Source organism: Corvus moneduloides, chromosome 2 (genome assembly GCF_009650955.1).
Source record: "Corvus moneduloides isolate bCorMon1 chromosome 2, bCorMon1.pri, whole genome shotgun sequence".
Taxonomy (NCBI): Eukaryota; Metazoa; Chordata; class Aves; order Passeriformes; family Corvidae; genus Corvus; species Corvus moneduloides.
In genome coordinates this window covers 80,705,600-80,724,410 of record NC_045477.1, presented here as the reverse complement: position 1 = coordinate 80,724,410, position 18,811 = coordinate 80,705,600, and the positions used below count along the sequence as shown (strand labels likewise).

General features: G+C 35.7%; 1 protein-coding gene across 4 annotated transcripts in view; it reads left to right on the top strand.

Moving 5' to 3' along the window:
• The window catches only part of UGGT2 (UDP-glucose glycoprotein glucosyltransferase 2), an 80,120-nt gene that overhangs the window by 28,670 nt on the left and 32,639 nt on the right, over positions 1-18,811 (top strand). For all 4 annotated transcript variants that reach the window (XM_032100057.1, XM_032100056.1, XM_032100058.1 and 1 more), the window contains 11 exons: positions 3,716-3,807; positions 4,749-4,899; positions 5,868-5,987; positions 8,179-8,264; positions 9,800-9,935; positions 11,507-11,638; positions 13,058-13,222; positions 13,676-13,799; positions 13,898-13,996; positions 15,826-15,920; positions 18,238-18,444. In XM_032100057.1, coding sequence (XP_031955948.1) covers positions 3,716-3,807; positions 4,749-4,899; positions 5,868-5,987; positions 8,179-8,264; positions 9,800-9,935; positions 11,507-11,638; positions 13,058-13,222; positions 13,676-13,799; positions 13,898-13,996; positions 15,826-15,920; positions 18,238-18,444 — 1,407 coding nt within the window. The remainder of the gene's footprint in view (positions 1-3,715; positions 3,808-4,748; positions 4,900-5,867; positions 5,988-8,178; positions 8,265-9,799; positions 9,936-11,506; positions 11,639-13,057; positions 13,223-13,675; positions 13,800-13,897; positions 13,997-15,825; positions 15,921-18,237; positions 18,445-18,811) is intronic.

The following is an 18,811-nucleotide window of genomic DNA, read 5'->3' as shown; positions in this document are numbered from 1 at the left end:
TAAATGTTAGGCACCATGCTTGTAGGACTGATCATGTGAAATGACATCCATAGCACTGTCCTTAGCCTTGATCTTCAGAATATGTATTTTCATATGGTGTTAAGACTGACCAGCCACTGTAGTGAAAGGGGTTTATACCTTACTTATGTCACTCCTGTACTTTTGCAACATTTCCATGTATTGTTTTGCTTTGTATCCCTTTAGGCCTTTTCCTCTTGCATTGCCAAGGCTAGTATCTCCAGGGGAATACCTTTTCCAGTTTCTTTCCAAAACAGTGGAAGTGAACAATGTCCCTCTTGCAGTGGTGAAGCCTTCTCATAAAGAGCTTGTAATCTCTATGGTAGCAAAAATACCACATAAATGGTTTGAAATTCTAGGCTATGCAAAACTTATATAAGGCTTTCCAGTCTTGAGGATTTCTTGCCCAAATAGTGACAGGCTCGAGTGTTAAATCTTTGTAAATGGTTATGCAAACAATTGTGTAGGCCTTTTTTTGCCCATAGGTGGGGCTGGTATATTGATAAGACATTTCATATATTTCAGCAGTTCATCTCCTTGAGCTGTTCAGCTTTCCTGTGTGCAGTGTGCATGTTTGGTCCTTGGGTTTTCACAAAGATCTTAGAGTTGGCTCAACATTATGGAGGCCTCTTGTTTCTTGCAGTAGTGACAAGTCCTGTAGTTTTTGCTGAAGAGAGGAAATCAGTGTGGATGCTAAAAAGCAGGAGCAGAGGAATTTTCCAGCTGCTGAAGCATTTTGTGAAGTGTTCCTTTCTCATGCTTTAGCTGAGAAACAGTGAAATGATTTTGTAAACTAACTCTCTATCTTGCCCTTGCATGGTTTTGTTATGGCTCACTAGAGAAAATATTTTGAATGGGTGTTGGAGAACCTCAGCCAGTCCCTCTAGGGGGTGGCTGAACAAGTGACCAGTCATACCATGCTCTCTTAGGTACAAAGGTATATATTTAATAAAATAGTTCTATTTTTCTCCTTGAACTTATGTCGTGATTCTGGCCATTTCTTGGTACAACAGCGACACATCAGTCTCTGCACTTCATTGCTTTCTCTACATACCCAAGATACACTTTTTCCTATGACTCTTTATTGTTAGGATTATAGTCAGGATAAAGCAAAATACATCCCAGGTGATAATAGTTGCTCCAGAGTATGAATGTTGATATCAGGACTTTTCCTGTTTCTTGATGAAGTCTTTACAATGACTTTCTTTAATTGCAGCTCTGTTAACACAAAAGTCAGAACTAACTGCTCAGTCAAAAACTACACTCCTCCACTACAAAATGCAAAAAAAAAAAAAAAAAAGGTCTGTCAGGAATTAAACTGTCAATTGCTAAATATAGGGATTGGGAGAAGTAACTTAAAATTTGGATTGAAATGAAGTAGTATGCACTTAGGCAAATCTGTTTATATGTAAGCAGTTATGACAATGAAGATTTGGCTAATGGATGTAAACAATTTGGCTCAGTCAATGTCTTGTTGGGTTTTTTTATGGGGCAAAATTGAGTTGCCTAAACTGGAATTTCTGATGTCATTTGAGATGCTACAAGCCATCTGAGATAGGCACCCAGGTCTGGCAGATGCATCCACAGGGACATCCATCCCCTTCTGCCTCACCTGTATATTCCAGTCCAAGATACTGTATCTGAAACAAATTATAAAGGATATCTGGGGGGGTTGGTTGGCTGAATCACTCTTATGATTCCATTAATGTATTAACTACATTAAGAGGATTTTATGCACGTATCACTCTAAGTTTTAATTTCATGCGAGGTCACATCCTTCCTGTAGTCTAAAGGCCTTTAGACAGCTAAAAGCTAAATTTTGTTGAATAAAAGTGAGGAAGCTTCCTGAACACTGCTGCTTGAGCACAATAAATTGTCATGTGCATTCTTGAACTGCAGTACATCCATCTAGCAGCAGGAGAGATATGATCCCATGCTGTGTGTAACTGGATGATTCCCTCTCAATATAATGAAAGTTGAATAGGAAATGCAACGAGAGGAAATAAAGTTATTAAAAGTTGAAAGATGTGATGATTTAAGTGTAATGAGTTGATACCTAACCAAGAAATAGACAAGCAACAGCTATAGATAAAAGGAAAAAATGAAATCTCATTAAACAGAACTCACAACTTGCAGTGCAATAATCTGCTGGCAGTTTAGCAAGAAGATACTACATGACTATTATCAGCCTTCAATTCTAGTGTTGGATGCCTAAATATTCCTTCCGTCAACATTTTTATGACAAAGTGGATGCACTTCTAAACAATCGAGTATCTAGCATCAAGCTGTATTAATCTCACCTCTGATTTATCAATGTCTGTAAGTATCTGAAGAGAGGGTGTCAAGAAGATGGAGCCAGGCTCTTTTCTGTGGTGCTGAGCAATAAGACAAGAGGTAATGGGGCAGAAACTGATGGATGGGGAAGTTCCACCTGAGCATGAGTCAGAACTTCTTTACTGTGCAAGTGACTGAGCACTGGAACAGACTGACCAGAGAGGCTGTGGTGTCTCCCTCATTGGAGATATTCAAGAATGCAATTCTGAACACAATCCTGTGCAATGTGCTTTAGGAAGACCTTGTCTGGGGAGGGAGATTGGACCAGATGACCCACTGTGATCCCTTCCAACCTTAACCATTCTACAATTCAGCTCGGTTCTTTTCCTATTTACATTTCCTACTTATATTTAACTGTGTGAACATAACCACACTGCTTTAAAGAAATAATACTGTTTTCAATGTTTTCTCATTTTTGCTCTCATTTGTCTAGTGATAGGTTTATAACAGGAGTGATATACTCAGCCTGAGTTGCTTGCTGTAGGCATGCTTTTCTTAAAGTACATTTTTAGTTCACACTTACTTTGTTTAGCAAGTGGGAGCTAAATTGGAAAAAAAATACATCTTTCTCAGTTTGGTTTTTTTGTGTATTTTTTGTGCTTTCCATTTCTCTGTTGGGAATTAAGGCAGATCTGGAAATCTGATTGCTCCTCCTGGCATGAGTTAGGATACACTACTGTTGTTGCTCTTGTCACTTACCTTGCTACAATATAGTTTTGTGCCTCAGAACCCTCTGAAGGAAAATGATAAGATATGCTTTACTCCCTAAATACTTCCTTCCTCTTGTATTTGTTTATTATGGATCTTTTTTCTTCTTTGCCGAGCCAAGATGTGCTATGCTGTCCCTTTCTCATCTGTGTTTTTTCCATGGTCCCTTTGTTAGACAAGTTTTTAAGTTTCTAGTCTGTTTTTCCTAATTCCCTGAAACAATTCAACTACGCATTTTTCAGAATTGAGAGATGTTAACTTATTGAGAAAGCTGGTTTCAAGTGGAGGTCTGAGGGACATATGTAAGATCTCCCTTTGCTGAATGGATATATAGGAATAATTTTTCAAAAACTTACAAGCTGTATTTCTGTATGTGGTTGTGTGTGTGTTTTCACTTTCTGTTGGCAAACACAGAGAATGTGTCTCTTTCTCTGCCTCATACAGGTAGGTTGTTTTCATTTGTATGCGTACATCTGAAGTGTATTAAGTAGCACTTATAAAAGATGTAGTCAGGATTTTTTCCAACACTCAGATAAAGGAAGAAATTGTGTGGAAGAGATTTAATGTGTATATTTTGCAGTATTACTTAAGGGTGTTTATATGTGTTAATGTAGACATACACCTAAATAAGTAAGCAGTGCTTTTTACTTTTTAGCATTTTCATGAAACACTTGGAATTCAACCTGGAGAAGCACGTTTATTTCTAAATGGCCTTCATATTGACCTGGATTTTCATGATCCCTTTAGGTAAGGTCACAGAATTACTAATACTGGAGAGTTGTATTCATGGTCCTAGTCTCATCTGTTAAATTTTAGGGACAAGGAAGTGTTCCAGTAGGAGGAATACTGATTTACAGTTGTTTTGCTTTGAGTATGGTCATTGTATAAGTAGTTGAGAATAGCCTTTTCTCTTGGAATATGTTTTCTAATTTGCTTATAATTTTACAACTCACCATGTAAAATTAATTTGGAAATGGAAGGAATCTAATGTGTGCTTGTCAAAAGGTGTGAAAAGCACTTTACAAATAAGAAAGTTAATGCTTTCATATTCCTATTACTTAAAAATCAGGAAAATACAGACATGAAGGCAGTCACAAAATCTTGCCAGCTGTGTTCTGCTGTGGAGTACTTCAGGGTTTTTTTCATTCTCAAATTTGAACTTTCAGGTTGCAGCAGATGTTCCAGAGTCCCCTTGGGTCTTCTGGGAGGTTTTAGGGTGTGGCTGGGTGTTTCCTCCATGCTGTTTCCTGAGTTCTGCCATGATACAGGCTTAGAGTTCATCTGTATCTCTATCACTTGCTGCTTGCTTCTTAACTCGCATTCAAAGCTGCTTCTTAGGATACCCCAGCTTGGATTTCTGCCTCAGGCAGGACAGTGCAGCAAGAAACCTTTCACTCTGCTGTCCTGCCACTTCTTACTAAAGATGGATAAAATTGCTTCATGTAGAATAGATCTGAATGAATAAAAGAATTGTATAATCTGTTGTAATTATGTTTTGAAATGAGTTGGAGACGTACACTTACAGTGTTATTAACTGATACTGTTCTAAATTTAGGCTGTGGGAGAATATAAGGGGAAAAATATTTCTAAGACTATTGACATGAAGATTGTTTTCAGTTTTAAAAATTATTTTTATGTCATGAAAAGAGTTCTATGTAGACATTATGTATTTTATCTTCCTGAAAAAGTATCTTAGAGACTCTTAAACTGGAAGGAAAAGTGATGCATGGCCTTCATGAACTTGGCATCAAAGGGGAGATACTGAGTAAATTTATGAGGTTGCATATACATCCTACCGATAATAATTATGTGCTAGATATTCGTCACTCTTCAATAATAGTAAGTAATTAAACATTTATTTAGAGATTACATCTTTGATAATTCTCTGTATGAGACAATTTATATTTTTTTGTACTGCAATTGAAATACTAAGCATAAGGCCATATATCAATTAGCAGTTTAAAATATTTTTGAGGGTAATATCCCTTCAATATTTTTAATGAGTAATTTTCTCTAGTTCATACCTTATTAAAATTTTAAGATCTAGGATGTTAAAAAGAAAAGAAAAATGTATCTAGAGTAGTCGCACACTCCAAACTATAGAATTTGTCTTTTAATGTAGCTACATAGTACTACATAATATCTCAAATTATGCAAGACTTCTAAGTGTACTTCACAAGTATGATAAGTGAATTGTGGGCCACTTAAATATTATTTCTAACTGTTCAATGACTGTGACTTTTACCGTTCTTCAAAATTTACACAGGTTTCATTACAAAGGTTATATGCCAGGGGAAAAGGCACTAAAACATTATTTTTTGCACTGGAAAGAGCCACATTTCACTCTTCTGTTTGCCACGGCTTGCACAGAAAGGACTAGAGGAACAAATCAGCCACGTGTGAATTGGCTATTTTGATCTATCTGAAGTGCTGTTGCTGCAGGTTGCAGATAAATACTGTATTTGGATTGCAAGATGGTTATGCTGTGTTACACACATCTGTGTGATACATTGTTATGATGTTTACATTGTGAAAGTAATTTCCACACTTGAAAAAAAATGGTTTTATTCACATCCTTATACACAGTACAAATGGTCCACTTTCCTTTTCCATTCAGTATTAGTGTTATTGTGTACTGCAGATAAAAACCAGTTCGATTAAAAAGAAAAAAAAAAGATAAAATTTAGAATCTATTTTCTGTTATTATTTAACAAAAAAAAGGGAGACATTTTATGATATTATTATGCCCACATAGTTTTCTCAGTGTTTGATACGTGTTTTCTAAATGGCTGCCTTTTTTGTTTTAGTGGATTAATAATATAGAGCAAGATCACAGCTATAGCACATGGCCTGCAAGCTATCAGGAACTGCTAAAACCCACATTTCCTGGATTTTTACAGGAGATTAGACGCAATTTATATAATTTGGTAAGTTTGGAGAACTTAATTTTTTTGCATAGAGTATATATTAGTATGTGGACAGATAGTTTATTAAAAAATACACATGCTGAATTTATTATTAAGGTAAGTTTTCTATGTGGATCTGTTAACAGTAGTGAATATTGCTTTATCTAGTCAGTCATATGTGGCTATTAGTTTGATTCGCAGATGGATTTGGGCACAGTCAAGAGTTTTTTGTTCCTTTCCATACTACGCATAGAAATTTCACTACTATCAAAGAATGAGGGAAGGTGGTGATAGCTGTCCATGGTTTAGAGATGGTGAACTGAGGTATAAAAATATTTAAGTTATAAAGCATACTAATTATGAATGTCTTGTAGCTTAATTTTTCTTCTGCAAATAGGAGTCTGCATCAGCTAGTAAGCTAAGGAAGCAGCTATTGCTGACTTAAATTAAAATTAAATTAAAATTACGATCTTCTGAACCATAGAATCATAAAATGGTTTGGGTTGTAAAGGACCATTAAAAGTTGTCTAGTCCAGCCCTCCTACAAAGACCAGGGACTGAAACTTCATCCATCCTATCCTTTAACAATTTAAATGGTGGTCCATCCACAGCTTCTCTGGGCAGCCAGTTCCCCTGTGATACCTTTGGTGTCTCACCACCCTCATTTCTTCACATTCAGTCTAAATCTGCCCTCTTTGAGTTTAAAACTGCTACCTCTTGTTCTGTCACTACAGTCTCTACAACTGGTAAAAAACCTCTCTCCTTTTTGTAAGTCTCCCTATATTCATAGGAGAGATGCTCCAGCCCTCTGTTTTTGTGGCCTTCCTTTGGACCCAGTCGAGGTCCGTGTCTTTCCTGTGCTGAGAACCCCAGAGCTGGATGCAGCACTCCACATGGGGTTTCCCACCATGAGGTGTCTACCATGGCACAGGGACGGAATCCCCTCCCTCACCTTGCTGGCCATGCTGCTTTGTATGCAGCCCAGGGTATGTTTGGTTTCTGGGCTGTGAGTGTACATTGCCAGCTCATGTTCAGCCTCTCATCCACCAGCACCCCCCAAATCCTTCTGGTACGGCTGCTCTCAATCTGTTCATCCCTCAGCCTGTATTGATAAACTGGGAGTTGCCCCAGCCTGGATGCAGCACTTTGCACTTGGCCTTGTTGAAACTCGTGAGGTTCCCATGGACCCACTTCTTGAGCCTATCCAGGTCCCTCTGGATGGCTTCCCATCCTTCAGGTGTGTCAGCTGCACCACTCAGCTTGGTGTTCCCTGCAAAGCTGCTGAGGGTGCACTTGATCCCTTTGTCTTTGATGTAGTTGGTTGCAGTGATGCGAAGTTTGTGTATAAACGACAATGAAAATACAAGCAGTAGGTAATAAAAAAAGTATGTTTATAATGAAGCATAAGATGTGTAATCTGAAGTAGATTGTATTACATATTCACAGTTAAATACAAAAGCTATATTGTAGGAATCTACAACACACCATTTAACTATAATCTGGAGTGTTCAAAATTTTAAAAGTTATTCTGCTTCATTTTAGATACTCTAGCAAATATGATAAATTGTAAGGGGAGTTTGCAGTACAAAGTTGAATATATGAGGCACAGATGTCACAATTAAATCTACATAAGAATAATTCGCCTATGCAAACACATCCCAGCTTTAGATTCTATGTATGCCTGAAAGATATGATTTTATACTTCAAGCTACACCAAGTGAAAGAGTGACTACAAAGATATGTGAGACAGGAAGGAAGAATTCTTTCCCAAAGTTCCACTCTACTTAAAGTTTTTAGCCAAAATATTCTGTGTATTTGTTTTTGTTTGGTTTTCACAACAGAAGAGAGTTTGTTAGAAGAAGTAACAGAAAAATCGGTATTATATCTTTCTAAAATAAATATGGAGTTTCTTAATAAAAATTAAGTAATGGCGCAGACCCTTTCAAAGGAGAAAAGAGGGATCACTTGGTTTGAAGTTCAGTAAATGGTTAAATCCTATTATCACCATTTGGTCCAAATTCATTAATTCAGTTGTTATTTTCATTTATACTCTTAATGTTTTCTTACAATGAATGCTCTAAAAATTGAAAACAGCTGGGGCATACAGCTACTTTGGAAATTAATGTTCTTGTTTAGATCTTATGTCTGAAGAAAAAATAAAAACAGACATAAAGAAAAAATATTGGATGCCGGATATATTTTCTCTTCTTAGGTACTTTTTGTTGACCCTGTCCAAGAACGTACTGGTGATTATATGAAGCTGGCAGAATTGTTCTATCATCATGATGTACCACTGAGGTAAGGAAAAATAAAAGTCTTGGGGAAAAATTTTTAAATAAGGATGCTTTCCTTTTTTCTTCTTCATCTTCCATTGTACTAGACAAGGATGTGAATTCAAATTAAGGCCAATGCAACAACATTCTAATAAGGCCCATTGGTTACCCATTTGTGTCAAGCTTACTCAAGTATTAAGTATTCTTAAGCAAACAGATTGCAAGGGATAGCATACCTGAATGTGTGTAAAATGAACTGCAAAGGTCTGATAAAAACTTATCTTCTCAAATAGTCCCACTGGGTGCCCTTGTGAAATTCCATTCTAATCAAAATATTCTGTAAGTAAAACATGCTTTCAAGGGATTTTTGGAACTCAGTTCTTTCAATTGTGGTTGCTTTTTCTAATGTTGTTTTGATATACACACTCAAAAGACCAAAGTGAGATTATCCTCATCGAGTTTTGAATTCCTAAAAGTGAGTTGCCTGAGTCTGAACTAGCCATCATTTGAGACATGGACACTTTTGAGGTACAGTCTGGTTGATCTGAGATACCTAGTTACAAGAAAAAATGAATTGCTCTCAGAAATGCCTGTTTATTTCCACAGTTTAAAAGAGAAGGATATCCAAAGTTCAGCAAGATGAATTGCATGTTAAATATTTAAAATCTTCCTGTGAAATGGCATTTTGTGTCCTCAATAAATTACAGCTGTTTCATTTTCCTTTAAAATTTTACTAGTTCTGATCTTCTTTTTTTCCTATTTTTCATCATTCAATTACAAAACCGTAATGGAAGACAGATTGCAGTGTTCTGTGTGTTTCCACAGAAAGGTTTGGGTTGGAAGGGACCATAAAGATAGTATGGCCTAGTCTCAGTCCAGGTTTTTTACACGCAAATGGTATCAAAGCACCACCTCCAATAGGCTTTTTTACCTCTCAAGCCTCGTATTTCTTTGGGATTTCTTTAAATTAATGGAAATTTAGGGATTAGTAGTAGATGTGTTTAAAACTGTTGTGATTGGAAAAAGAATGGCCATGTCAGGGTGGTGGAAGCCCCAAAAGGTTCAAAAGGCAAGAGAAGGGCTAGTAGGAGTGGCACAGGTTTATGATGGGACATCGGTACCCCAGCATGTCTTCATGCATCTACTCAAGAAAGCCCTTTCAGAAAAATGAAAGACAATGCCCAGACTAAAACAAAGACTCCAGTCATTAAGAGATGGTGGCAAGAATGTAAAGAATCAAAACCTTCATGCAGGTAAGGAGAGAAAGTAGTGTGATTAAACCCTATTGACTCACAGAAGTCTTAATTATTGCCAGCTTTAAAAGGCATATGTAAAGTCAGTACATAGTTGGTAACCTAAGCATACTGTAGAGCTGATGAAGGATGCATGGCTGGTATCCTGTGTCGCCATACACAGTCATGGAAACACCACCCAGGTACAGGGTTTTCCATGCTAGCAGATCACTTGAATGCAAACATTTTGTTCTTCTATATTTGTCATAGAATGTGTGTGAAGCAGATATTGTGTTAAAGTGTATGATCTCTTTTTGTTTGTTTGTAGAATTGGAATTGTTTTCATTTTAAGTACAAAAGAAGAAATTGATGGAAATGAAGATGCTGGAGTAGCTCTTTGGAGAACTTTTAATTACATTGCAGAGGAATCTGACATCTCTCAGGCCTTTATGTCAATAATTAATGTTAGTTCTTGCACAAGAAATCAGCTATTTACTTCTGTTTTGTAATTTATTAAATTTTATATATTTAGGATCTTGCTGTCTTGTGATAGCATGAGATGTGTGCATTTACTTTACGCAGAAGTGAAATGTTAATAACATATACAGCATTAATATACTATAGAATTATTTGCAGAAATACTTTCCTCTTCCAGAAACCAATTTGCTATTGTAATTTTGCCTATCAACAGGCTTTCTTCAATAATGTAAAAAAGTAGATGCATGCCTTGCAGCTTTCAGTATTTTCTTATGAAAAATTATTCTGTATTATATCTGTTAACGTAATGGGCCTGTCTTTGTGTTCTGTGTCTTTTGGAGTTCAGGGATTTTAGTGTCACCTTGGCAGTCCTATAAGCTTTGAAAAACCTTTTCTTTTTGTCCAGTGTAGGCAGTGAAACAGTAAGACACAATTTTTTTTTTTTTTTTTTTTTTGGTTATGGTTGAGCCTGTCCATGGGTGTAGAAAACAAAAATATTCCAGGCTTACAGCTTAATGAGACAGGATGTCTTTGCGAGAGAATGCAGGTTCTCATAAGACAGGAATTTCAGAGATGAGAGATGAATGGAGGAGAAAAAAAGGGAGCCATCTATGTAAAGGCTCTGTGGGTAAAAGTTGTGTCAGAGAATATGGTATTTCTGCATAACAATTTTTCTTCCATTTTTCTGTTTTTATGTTTAGTGCCTAGAAAATGTCATGGTGTCATGGACAAACTTAGAGAGGTTAAGATGAAAGGAATTGAAGTAACCAGGAATACCTTGGAAGAGAAATCCACAAATGTTAGGGAGCTGACATGCATGGGTGATGATTATCCATGACTAGATCAAAAAATATAATTTACAGTGTGCTTTTTAAAACGTTGTGTTTCTCTCTTTACTTTGTTCCATAATATAAAAAGGAGGGGATGATAAATATAATTGAAAGATAACAAAAATAGAAGCAATAAAATAAAGGTTTGAGATACTCAGAGCTAGAGGAAAATATTGTTCCTCATTTGAAGAGAAATGGATTGAATAATTTTCTCTTCAAATTTTAATTTTATATATGATGACAGTAATAAAATTACTATTCTCTGAAATAAGATAAAGTTGGTAAGGAAAAATTACCACTGTAGACAAAAGTGTTACTGACTAGTTTAGGCTTGGATTAATATGAATTCAGGTAACTACCCATTTTAGGTAGTTTATAAAGAGAATTTAAATTGCTTCTCTAATTAGTAGAGAGGAATAACCTTTCACATTCAGCTCACATAGTTGTATTTCCTTTGCCACTTCAGATTTAGACTAAAGGTAAAATAATAGATCAGTCAGAACAGTGCTCTGATAAAAAATTGTGCATATGTTCAATGGTGATAATTACTAAAGCAGTATAAAAACTGCAGTATAGCAATAAAAGCTATGTAAAATTATACCAATATAAAATTTGCTAGAGCACTATCAAAAGATTATACTTACTTATTGTTTATTTACTTCTATTTATCAAGTTCTGTTTGACGACTTACTAAATTTTTTAATTTCTTTCTGCTATAATTTTTACAGATGTACCATGAAGTGAAGGACAGAAATGTTCTGACAGTAGATGATGTGAAAGATGTTCTTAGAAGTGAGTACCCCCGTGCTGATGTTCAGACTATCCTGGATGTTCATTCTGAATATGATGAAGGGAGGCAGGTATGTTGAGACCTATGTTGAGTATGAAATACTGCAGTGTACAACTCAGTGTATTTACTAAGCTGAAGGATTGCTAAGTGTTAGAGCAAGTAAATACAGCATCTTTGAGTCAAATTGTTCTTCAGCCACCATTCAGTCATTAATGGAAATGTTGTAAAGGTTTCTGCATTACTACTCTCACTATGAAAATTTACTCTTGCCTGCTCCTTTCAGGAGCCACAAGTGTTTTTCTAGTAGGCATGTCAAGGGGTCTCCCTCATGCTGTAGAAATTGTTTACCTATGTCTGGATAAGGAGCTGAAGCCTTTTTTCTAGGTGGATCGTTGTTTTCTTTAACTGTGCTTTCTGCTTATAATTTCCTTTGGGAAAGACAACTATGGATTTTAATTTAAAGGCTATAGAGATCACATTTTTATCTCTAATTGACTGAGTAATCAGTTTTCTGCTAAAACATATATAAAATACCTTCTTCCTATATGTGTCTTCAGCCATGCTATCTATATAGTCTTGTTTCTGACTCCATTTTGTTCATTTCCTTTTAGGATTTGTTATAAAATGTGTATTATGTTTCTTTAAAAAGATGCTTTGAGGCAGCCAGAAAAGAGCGCTGTGTGCCTTACAGTGTTTGTTCCTCATTGGAATGAAGCCTGGAGGCTTCATATAGAAGGGCAGTTTGAATGTGCCCTGGAAACAGTTAGGAGAAGAAAATCTCCCATAGAGAATATTAAAGGAAGAAAACTAGTCAGCCACCAGGAGGCAATCCTCCATACAAGCAGGGACAGTGGGCCTGTGATGAAGACCAGGAAGGAGACAGCAGGATGGCAGAAAGATGGAAGCATAGATACTGCCATAGAGTTTGTAGCCATTCAGAAAGTGGCACCGAAAGAAAACGTGAAGGGATGCAGAATAAGAAAGGGGAATTACTTACAGTACATCTTTATTTCTGTTTGTCTCATGGATTTTTTCACTTGGGGGAAAAATTAGCCTCTTCTGCTTTCTTACCAAGTAAAACTTGACTTACAAACACAAAACCCTTTTGAGTTTTTTTTCTAGGGTGGTTTCTTTGATAAAAGCAGCTTTGACTGTCTCAGGGTTCTTCTCCAAATGTTATTTGCTTTATTTTTACTTGCTAGGAATGTTAAGCAGAATAAAAGAATATTTCTCAGCAAGATGATAAAGCAAAAGTTTACAATGATGTATATGGATCTATAATTTCTTTTGTCATTTTGTTTGACAAATGAGTCCCATCTGTCCTGGTTGGTTTCCAAGCACTTTCTGTTTTGTCTCTGCTACTCGTGACAAGGTGTGACAGTGAAGAGTGCTTAGAGATTAGAGTTCATCCTCTCTTGATATTAGTTTCATTTTTTTACTACAGTCAGCCACAGTCTCTTTAATCCTGTGATATTTCTGATTTGATCAGGCAGGAGCAACCTTTTATAAAAAGAGTGGCCTGGGCCCGCTGCCTCAAGCGCTGTTTAATGGCGTGCCCTTTACCAGAGAGGAGATGGATGCAGCAGAGTTGGAGACACTTATTCTTCAGAGGATTTTTGATGCCAGTGGCTCCTTCCAGCGGGCAGTGTTCATGGTATGTTTAAGATTTCTGAACGAGTGCAAGATGAAATATTTGACAGTGAATTGTTTCAGTAATGTTTATATATAAAGTTTTTTATAATGAGATGGCTTGAAATTAATACTATCACACCTGCAATTACATTGTTACATTAATTTCTGGTCGTGGTTTTGAAACAGTATATTTAAATTATTCAAGGCTGAAGGATCGGCTAAGCACGTAGTCATTGTATGGAATTTTTCAACCAGAAACTGAGAATGTACTGCAGTTGTTCATTGAAAAATCTGTATCTGATATTTTGAAATAACTACCTGTGTCACATTTGTATGGTTTTGACCTGACATTGTCCATAACTTGGTGTATGTAGAAACTTAAAGCTCAGTTGAAAGATTGTACAAATACTTGGTCTTTGTTTGTCTTGAAAATCTGTCTTAAAAGTACAGATTTTACATTTTTCTCTTACTGCAGGGTTTGTTAGATGATCATGTAAATGCAGTGGATTTTCTTATGGATCAGAACAATGTAGTTTCACGTATAAACCCCAGTATTCTTGGAGCAGAAAGAAGATACATACATTTCAGATCCAGCTCTGGTAACTCCTTTTCTTGGATATTGTTATGATTTGTGGGTTGTTTTTCAGTTTTGTTTTCATTTTTATAAATCTAATAATTTGTGGTTTACATTATGCAGTTCCGTTTCATGTGGAAGACTTCTCTACTTTCTCCTTTTTGGATTCACAAGATAAAAGTGCTGTAATCTCAGATAACATGAAGTATTTAACAAAAAAAGGTAATTAATTTTCTTTATAGGTTATCTATCTGTCTTTATATGGCTATTACAAATTGTTGAAATTTACCAGTAAGATATCCCAAGTAAGTCAATATCCTAAGGATTCCATATAAATTAAACATTTCTCAGTATCACAGTATCTTCTTTTGGGAAGCAGAGCATATCTGAATATTGTAAACATGAATTATAAGTAACAGGGTAGCTGTTTTAGTTTTTGTAGCTTTGAAATGGGATGGATGTTGTGGCTAGTTGTTTTTGTTTTACAGACATAGAGTTGAAAGGCTTTACAAGACTTTTGCAGCTTTGAAGATAGACTCAGCTTCCATACTAATATGGTTTTACTTGAAGATATTGGAGTGTGTTCGGTTTTCAAGTTACTCTTACTTGCAGTATTATCAACTGCAGAATGAATAGAGTTTGTATGTCTATGCCAAAATTAGGTATTTCTAAATTTAAGGAATAATTTATTATGTTTCTAATGTATTAAGTATCTCCTTATTTTTCCTCTAGTTAGATGGTTTAATTTTGCTATATGAGCCTTTGGCTTTCTATAGAAAAGAAATAGAAGTTATATTCTATTATATATAATCTGATGGATTATAACCCATTTATACATTTTGTCTTTATTAAACCTCAAATGTTTTTGTACATTTCAAATACTTTTTGACGTAAAATATTCTTATTGCATCCGCAAGTACCTTTCCTTGAGAGAGAAGAAATTACAGCAGTGGGGGCATAATGCTGCATGGGGTCTTGCCTTATTAAATTCTAGAAGTAGACAGTTAACAGCTGCTCATTTACATGAGTCCATCAAGGGACATAATTACCCTGTTAACAAAGTGCTGTTCATTCAGTGATTTTTATGTGGTATTTACAGAGTTTTACTTAATTCATTATCAGAAAGAAATGCCAAACACTTAAATTTCTTTAAAATAAAGTTATTTGGCTCTTACTTGGTTCTGTGTCTACAACCACAGGGACATCCCAGTAAGCTGTCAAATGAGTGGCTTTCAATCTGTAGACTTATTTCTAAGATTGAGGTCTCTTGTGTAAAACCTATAACCTTTAAGATGGAATCTACATTTCAAATCTCTCTGCCCAGTGTGTTTCTCTAGACCACAGCAACAATTAATAATAACCTTTTCCTAGCATCTCACCAGAACCTTGGAAAATTTCAGGCTATATGCATTATTTTTTGGGGGATGTATGATAGACCTGAGTAGACTGCTAATATTCTACAGATAATTTTGCAAAATTTTTCATTTACCATTGCTCTTCTCTGACAAGTAAAGAACAGGAGACCACAGAGCAAGAAAAACAGACATTTTCTGTGTGTACACTTACACAGTAGTTTACTTTCCTTGGACTGTATTTAGTATAATCCCATTTGTGTCCAGAAATGATACGTTTTTTCCTGCCTTTAGTTGAAGGACTCTCTCCCTTTGCTGCCAGGGAAAGTGACTGGCCTAGTTTATGCATTCCTGTAACTACTTAATTCTTTTCATTGCTAGCTATATGCTCAGCCTCCATCAAATGTTCACAAGTAACCTCTGGTAAAGCGGGTTTTGTTAATTGGAACTAATTATTTAGGGCCTTCTTGTTTAAGTGCTGCAACAATGGATCAGCTATTTTAGTGCCTCCCTCCTATTAAAATGATAAATTACCTTCTAAGAATCTTATTTCAATTCAGAGGGGAAAGGATTCTTACAGTGGAAGACAGCAGTCAAATATACACATAAATTTTGAAATGACAAACAGAATTGGTTTGTTTTTCATTAGTTATGAGAAGATTCTCCAGAATGTAAAACAGGATTATCTTTAATTTTCAGATGAGGATGCATTATATGCTGTTACTATCTGGATTATTGCTGATTTTGAAAAGCCAGCTGGTAGGCAACTGCTTTCTAATGCCTTGAAAAGCCTGGTGAGTTTCTAGCAGGTTTTATTAAAATAGTTATTATGAATATGTTCTTAACAACTGTCTCTGCACATTCAAAATCATACTCTTAAATAAAAGTGTAACAGCTCTTTTTTTTTTTTTTTTTTTTTTTTTTTTTTTTTTGATCGGGTGCAGACTTACGAGACTGTGCTTTTGTTTTGTAATTCCTGCATGGAAATTTCCATTTTGTTCATGGACTCATGAGGCAGGAGACAAACTGTGACACTGTGTATTAAAAGGGTGAATTTCTTCCCAGTTAGACTTACTCCCATCAGATAGCCCAGAATGTTACTGGGAAGGCATTTAGGATACTGCCTGTTGATGTGAACCATTAAGCACTTATCTCCTGTATTATGTGGCACAGCTGTGGCCATGAAGCAACCATTTCTCCCTGTGCTGTTTGTGTTTCTGAGACAGATCAATTTTTGTGTGTGTTTTAATATGCTAGGAGGATCATCCACATTTATGAGTTTGCTTATTTTTAAGTTCTTTTGTGTTAATAATAGGATTTAAAGTATGAATGTCTAAAATATAAATATACTTTAGAAAGTATAAATGTCACATCAATATAAATGTCAAAAAGACCCTCTGTTTGGGGCAGGTTAAAAGAGTACTTAAACTGAAATTGGGAATGCATCTAGATTTTCTAATCAAGAATGAAATAGGAACCACCCTGAGGGAATTAGAAAATTGGTATGTTGCAGAAAGTATGTGGTAACAACTGTGTCTTAGAAAGAGGCTTTTAAAAAGATAAAGAACAATATGCAGTACAAGTCCTTATTGCAGAAGGCATTTAATTTCTTGGACTGTTTGATTTGTGTCTCAGGCTTGACAGATGTATTCTCTCTGTAGCTTCATTTTTTAACCGTCTTCAAAAGGAGAAATGTGCCATAGCTCCCAATTAAGAGGTGAGAACCACCTGGCCAAGTCCTCTTGCATTGGTGAGGAGAATCTAGGGAAAAAAACCCAAAACATTAGGTAAACCTCATGTATTTCTTAGTCCAGTGATTTTTGAGTTTCATGAGAAAAAAACCGAAACAGTATTTTTAGAAGTCCATTGATTTGTATTGAGGTTCTCTACTCCTCTCTAGTCCCTTTTATTTCTCAAGTCAGGGTATAGTATAATTTCTGATAGTAGCAGATTTGGCAGTCACCACTTGCTCATGACTTGCCATCAGCACTTGAAGTAAAGCATGCAAAAATCTGGGTGGAAAAATGGCTGAAGGAAATTCACTTTTAGCTATTCCAGCTATCTTGAAAACTACTGATAGATTTTTACTTCATTTGGAAAAAGCTTAGAACTGTCTTAGCTGGAAGAGACCTCTTGAGGTCATCCAGTTCAGCCTCCCACTCCAAGTGGAATTACTGCCTTCATTACATCAGGTCAGCTATAGGTGTGTTTGAAGGATTTCTGAAAATCTCCAAGGACATGACTCTGTCCCTTCCCTTTTCATTTTGCTCTGGTGTTGCACAGCCTTCACATTACAGTTCTTTTCTGCCAGGCCAAAATTTGCGAGTGTTACCCCTTGTTGTGCCCTTTGCTGCTACCAGGAAGGGTTTAGCCCTGTCGTGTTTTTTACTCCCCCATCAGTAGCTGTTGGTTGCTATTCAGGTTCTCCATAGCCTTCTCTTTGCCAGATGGAGCAAGCCCAGATTCTTCAGTGCTTCCTCAGTTTTCTGACCATCTTGGAAGTACTTAGTGGAAGCCTCTCCAGTGCTGAATACCAGTGATTGCATTCCTTATTTTTTTATTCCTTCCTGCAGTGGAGTCCATTTACCTTTTCTTCAGTTTGTGATGTTATTTGATCCTACCTTAGAATCATCCCATTCTCTGGTAAAATTTGAGTGGCATCACTGCACTAGCAAGTGAAAGATTTTTCTGTTGATGAAGATTAGAGTGATAAGTGGATAAATTCTCTTTCATTTGTTTTATGCTTAGTTCAATAATTTTTGTGAAGTAGAAAGACATCTATAAAACTAGTTCTGAAGTCTGTAAATGAACACTTGTGTATGTCCTTCGTTAAAAACATGCTTCTGCAAAATGCTCAAAAGCAATTGTTCTATTAAAAAAACTTAACACTTCTATTTAAAATATTTATCACAAAATAGGTAAATCCTTACTAATCACATTTTTACTCACAGTTGTTCTGAATTAGTCATTGATGTATCTTTTCTAAAGAGAAATAGCTGCAAAAAATTAAATACTTAAGGGCATTTCACATAGTTATAATTGATATGAATACATTAGGTAACAGCAGATGGAACTGTAAAATTACTTATTGTTCTGTGTTTTTCTTTGCAGAAAACAAGCAGTCATACACGAGTTGGGATTTTGAACAATCCTTCATCAAAAATAAAGGAAGATAACACAGCCGTTGCAAGAGGAATTTTGGCTGCTTTTCTAACCCAAAACAACAGCAACTTAAAAAGTTTCCTAAGTAAACTCAGTAAGGAAGAGACAGCAAAATCCCTTGCAGCTGGAACTAAAATTGTTAAATTCCTCATCCCAGTGAGTGCAAACTAAATTAGATTACTTTCTTTTCTATTTTACATATGTTTTAATGTAAGGAGATGTTGAGAATAACAGTGTTTGGCCAAATGCCAGTGAAGTTTATAACCCATATACAGTTTTTGCTCAAGCAGATTTGGATTTTTGATGACTTTTATGTGATTGAAGAACAGAGAATTTCTTTAAATGGAGAAAATATGAGTACTGAAAAATTTAGCATATGGGTACCAAATAATTGAGACCAAAATAGTTTAATTGTTGATTTTTTTTAATAGCTCTTTTGTTTAGTTAAAATTGCAATATTAATGTTTTTCAAGAATTTAGACTTCAGAGAAAATTATGACTAAATGAGAATGGTGGTGAGTTA